The 5,567-nt window shown below is 34.5% G+C and overlaps 1 protein-coding gene across 1 annotated transcript in view; it reads left to right on the top strand.

Annotated features, from left to right (window-relative positions):
• The window catches only part of TMEM65 (transmembrane protein 65), a 49,625-nt gene that overhangs the window by 37,444 nt on the left and 6,614 nt on the right, over positions 1-5,567 (top strand). Inside the window, exons 3-4 of the mRNA XM_042781325.1 lie at positions 3,224-3,266; positions 5,139-5,244. Of these exons, the coding sequence (XP_042637259.1) occupies positions 3,224-3,266; positions 5,139-5,244 (149 nt within the window). The remainder of the gene's footprint in view (positions 1-3,223; positions 3,267-5,138; positions 5,245-5,567) is intronic.

The following is a 5,567-nucleotide window of genomic DNA, read 5'->3' on the forward strand; positions in this document are numbered from 1 at the left end:
GGAGGCTGAGTTTTGCATGGTCCATTAGTCCTTTGGACTAGTTGTTTCAATGCATCTTTTATTTTCTTCACTATTCTTTGTTCCTGATAGGGAGAATGAACAGCTCCACCTTAGATGGCACTTGCAATCTTTTAAGAGCCCAGTCACTACTCACCAGAATAGGATATGGAACATTGTCTTTGTGGACTGTATTGTGCCAGTTGACCTTGATGTCCCCAATCTAGAAGTTTTAAGCATCGGTATTCCCAAGAGCTCTTGAAAATTATGTCCATTTATGGCAGCATTGCCCAAGACAAGACTTAGAACTGGGTTAGGCACAATAGACCCTAGACTTTCTTCTTTATTCTGCTTAGTAATTCATTAGACTAGAGTATTGTAATCTCTTCACCTCGGTTCCGTCATCGTTAATGTGGAAGTAAGAATACTAGTTCTTTTCTTCAGAGGACTGATGATTTAGATATTGAATGTCTTAAATTATCTCACTAAATAAATTTAGTGGAAATACAGTGGAGTCTCATTTTTACTATAAATCTATTGTACAAATGCTATTGCTGCTTATAAATGAGTTGTATAGTCTCACTACTTAGTTGTCAGAGAAATAAGTATTATAAGAAAATTTAAGAAGCCTGAATTTTTGAGTCCCTAAGTACCTAAGGTATTTGACTGCTAACTAGAAGGTTGGTGGTTCAAACCCACCAGCTGCTCTTTGGAAGGAAGATTGGGCAATAGACTTCCATGGAGATACTGCCTCGGAAACCCAAGGAGGGGTCGATATGAATCAAATTGACTTGATGGCAGTGAGATTTTTTTAAAGAGAAATTGCTTTAGTAAGCTTTTTAAAATTTTTTAATAGAGTAAATAGATAGTATAGAGATGTATCATTCATAATTTAAAATTATATGAGTTGATTTTCTTTGTGTTGAAGAGCTTCAAACTTCTTTCTCTGGTAGAAAAATGTGAATTCTAGATTCTTAATGATGAATTATATTGCTATATATGCTGCTATTTTTATTTTATGAAATTCTGATTTTAATGAATAAAATAGTATTGGTGTTATTTCTGCATAAAAATATGTGATTAATAATTAAGTGAACTAGTATATTATGTCTGCACATTTCTGCATATTTTATTTGTATACTTTTGCTGCAATAACATGTTGATTTAACTTTTACCTGTTTTTGTTGTTTATTTGTTACTCTTTTGTAGTCACTTCAGCTTTAATTTTTAGGATTAATTTCTTTGTAATCATTTTTCAGGGAACCCAAATTGAGATGTCTATTGGAATTATTTTGGGAATTTCAACTATGGCAGGTATTTAATAATAGTAATGACATTGTTCTGTTAGCTGTATAATTATAAAGTGTTTTAATAGGTTAGGTTTAGAAGAGAACGATTTTTTGAATAGATTTACTTATTGAGATGTCTTTTAGTTTATCTCCTTAATACTATTCTTAATTTTGTTTGTAGCACTTTTTTCCTGAGCCTTTTAGGTGCTTTATCTTTGTGGATGGCAACAATACTCTTTTACATTGACTGTGTTAAAACAAGTTTTTCTCTTACTTCAATATGTTATCCCCCAAACCTCTCTATTCTGTGCCTCTATTAAATTATTTATCTTCCAGTTTGGTAGAAAAATTAAAGAAGGAAATACAGGATTGAAAATCTAGTTTGCTTTCATCTCCTTCTTCCTCTTCCATTATTACTCTATTCTTTTTTTATTTTTTCAATTTTTATTTTATTACCCAGAAAGCTAAAATCTGGACATTCTGGTTTTTGCTGTTTGCCTGGCTTTGAGCTTTAATGCTGCTGTGGTTAAGGCATTGGGCTGCTACCCAAAAGGTCAGTGGTTTGAACTGACCAGACACTTTACAGAAGAAAGATGATACAGTCTGCTTCAGTAAAGATACATAGCTTTGGAAATCGAATGGCAGTATTTCATCCTGTTGTACATAGGGTTGCTATGAGTCAGAGCTGACTTGATGGCACCTAACAACAGCAGCAACAACAGGTGAAATAATACATGCACAGAGCCTGACACTGAGGGAAACTCATGTCTCAGTGCCCTTCTCACAAGAGCTTTGCATTTTTTTTTTTTTTAAATGATACTTTATTGTGTTTTCAGGGAAAGTTTATACAGCAAATTAGGTGCCCATCTGACAGTTATGCACAAGTTGTTCAGTGACATTAGTTGACACAGTAGCTGCAACAATGGGTTCAAACGTGGCAACAATTGTGAGGATGGCAGAGGCCCAGTTAGTGTTTCATTCTGGTGTACACAGGGCTGCCATGCATCTGATTTGATGGCAGCAACCACAGAAGTTGTTCAGTGATATTAGTTACATTTTTCACAATATATAAACAGTCTCATTAGTTGCATTCTGGTTTTCCACTACTCTGTTCTTGAGGAAGGTGAAATTTGAGAATGGTTCTGTGTTGTGTTCATTGTATAGAAAGCGTGAGGTGGGTGAGTTAATGAAAGAGTATTTCTTCTTGTCTTTCTTGAATTTCAGATCTGTGCATTTTACTTCACTCCTTAACTTCCAAATATCCAAGTTCTTTAAAAGAAATATTATCTGAAAGAAAAAAGACAAAATACTATTATAACTCACTGCCATCGAGTCGATTTCGACTCATGGGTTTCCAAGGCGTTATCTCTACAGAAGTAGATTGCCTAGTCTTCCTTCTGAGAAGTGGCTGGTGGGTGTGAACCACCAGCCTTCTGGTTAGCAATCAAATGCCTTGGGCACTATGCCACCAGTTGTTGTTATGTGCCATCGAGTTGGACCTAAAGCATAGCAACCCCTCCTTGGGTTTTAGAGGCAGTATCACTATAGAAGTAGATTGCCCAACCTTCCTTCCAAGGAGTAGCTGGTAGGTTTGAATTGACAGCCTTCTGGTTAGCAGTCAAGTGCCTTAGACATTATGCTACCAGAGCTCCCACACCACCAGTAGGGGTTTTAATATTTAAACCAAAATGGATACTGTCTGCCCAAACAGAAAAAATCCTACTGCTTAATGGAGATGGAATTCCCTAATCTGAGAAGAATTGTGTGTATTTTAAAATGTTGAGATTAAAAGCTATTCAGTGAGTTACTTTGGATATAGTGTTACAGTTTGAAAAATATGATAACTCTTCCAGACCAGTGTTTCATTGATCACATAATGATGTAATGATTTTTTGACTTTTATATAACAGCTCACTTGTCATTTTTCATTCTTTTAGCTGCTGCTTTGGGAAATCTTGTATCAGATTTAGCTGGACTTGGGTAGGTTTATTCGTTTATGCATTTGTGCTTATGTGTATTCATTCTTTTTCCTTTCTCTGATTTAGACATGACAGAACAAGGGATATATGTTTTTTCTCATTGTGTTTTAGAACTAAAATTTTAAATTTAGTATTCCAGATCAGTAGTACTAAATCTATGTTGTGCATGAGAATTGCCCAGGGAGCTTGTGAAAATAAAGATGCCTGTGTTGACCCCCCGACATACAGAATTGGTTCCTGTGGGTATAGGGCCCTGGCAATTTGTGTTTAGTAATCTTTTCAAGTGATTCTGATATTTGTGTTACCTACCTAAAACTACCATAAACCAAGGAAAAGTCCATTCCAAGCAAAATTGAATTTTCATTTACTGAAGTCCTGATACGTATTTTGTGGACACAGTCAAGGATGAGGCAGTATCTAAAGCAGGGAATCCCCATTATCATACCAGTTCACTCCTCTCACGCTGAGCTCAAAGATAAGGAGTATGGCTCAAGTCTGAGGATACTGACTGGGCATGTTTTCTAAAGAGTAGAACTTTCAAAGGGAGTGATGACCAAAGTGTACGGCCTTTTTTTGTTTTCTTTATTCCATGTGGCAGGAATGATGAGATCAACTGAAGAAGTCTTTTTCTTCAGAAAAGATCCATCCTTTTCTCTGTCACTTTTTACATCCTCTCTTCCAAGTGGCAGATGTTCTGGGGCTGCTTCCTGGTTTAGGGAAAGCCTGGGGTGTATAAATTAGACCAGGTTGGCATTACTTAGGCATTGAAATAAACACGTTCTCTTGCTCTGTCCTTGACTTTGTTTCTTCCTTCTTTGGCTCATTAGAGTGGTAAGTGGGCTTGGTCGAGAATGTGCTTAGCTCTGTAATCTAGGCAGAGGCAGTAATTGTGATGTAACTCTGTCTGTTAGATTCTGTCTGTTAGATTCCGCACTGAGTCTGTAGCCAAAGCCACTGATAAAAATGAGGGTTCTATACTTTTGGACCAAGGCAGAATATTCGTGCCATTTCTAGCATAAATCTGTTGCAATTAAACATTCTATCATCTAGTTCCCAACATTAAAGGTTAATAAATGATAATATTGTAGCTACTGTCCTAGCTTTCTGATATATTTAGTAGAACCAAATGATCAAATAGATTTTAACTCATTTATTTTTAGATTGCATCATAAGACAGTTATTTTTTATAAGAAATGAAGATTTTATTGGGGATTTGTATATTTAAGAATAAAAAATATTCTGCATTTTTTTATATCACACTTTATTGATTCTTTGTACTGTTTTTAAATTCAACATATCTCATATGGGGATTCATCTTAGAATTGATGGTATGCATAGTTTGTGTAGCAATTTTTTTATAGTTCAGAAAGTAAATTACATTCAATAAGTGAAGTTGACTTAAAATTGATAAAATATTTGACATTACTCTGAAAATTCTAGGCAGTTTTTCTTAGTCTATTAGTCCACTGACTTTTTGTAACTTTTGCTTTATGATGCCAGGTACATGAATTTATATCATATGTTAAAGTGATAGGCTTTGTATTTGGAATAAGTGCAAAAATTATAAATGTTAGTAAATTATTTTTATATATCCCTTGAGTTGGTCTCTTTAGTAATTGTAGAGAATATTTGCTCTAAGTCAAAGCATAATCAACCTATCTATTAAATATATTAATATAAAAATATTTTTAAAATGTGATATATTTACATATAATAAAAAATGAAAGGTGAAAAAAATTGTTTAAGGCATTTCTAGAGTGCCAGTTATAGGTGTAAAATTATCTTGTTTTTATTTGTAGCTATTAGTTTTTTGCTATCTGAGAAAATTTGTGTGTCCATTTAAAAATGGACTTCTTGGCTTTTTTCTTTTAAGACTTGCAGGCTATGTTGAAGCTTTGGCTTCCCGGTTAGGCCTATCAATTCCTGATCTCACACCAAAACAAGTTGACATGTGGCAAACACGTGTGAGTGCACATTTGGTAAGTACTTTGTATAGTTTACGGTAATGAATTTGAGTTGCTAGGGTATGACACTGTATATCATTCAGTCACTTGATAAATTTGAGACTAAAATTCATTTGAGTGGCATTTTTAACAGAAATTGTTAGGCCTTGGCAGTTATTAGAAGAAAATAATTTTTATTGACTTATTTTTTGCAATTGGTTTCCTTTTTTTTTTTTTTTAAATTCGGTGTACAATTCAGTTATTGTTAAGGAGTTTCTATTATATGCTAAAGACTAAAGGGCATAAGGAGCTCTGGTAGCATAGTGCCTAAGGCACTTGACTGCTAACCAGAAGGCTGG

This window comes from Orycteropus afer, unplaced genomic scaffold (assembly GCF_000298275.1).
Source record: "Orycteropus afer afer isolate SDZICR_OR568_19922 unplaced genomic scaffold, OryAfe1.0 scaffold00106, whole genome shotgun sequence".
NCBI lineage: Eukaryota > Metazoa > Chordata > Mammalia > Tubulidentata > Orycteropodidae > Orycteropus > Orycteropus afer.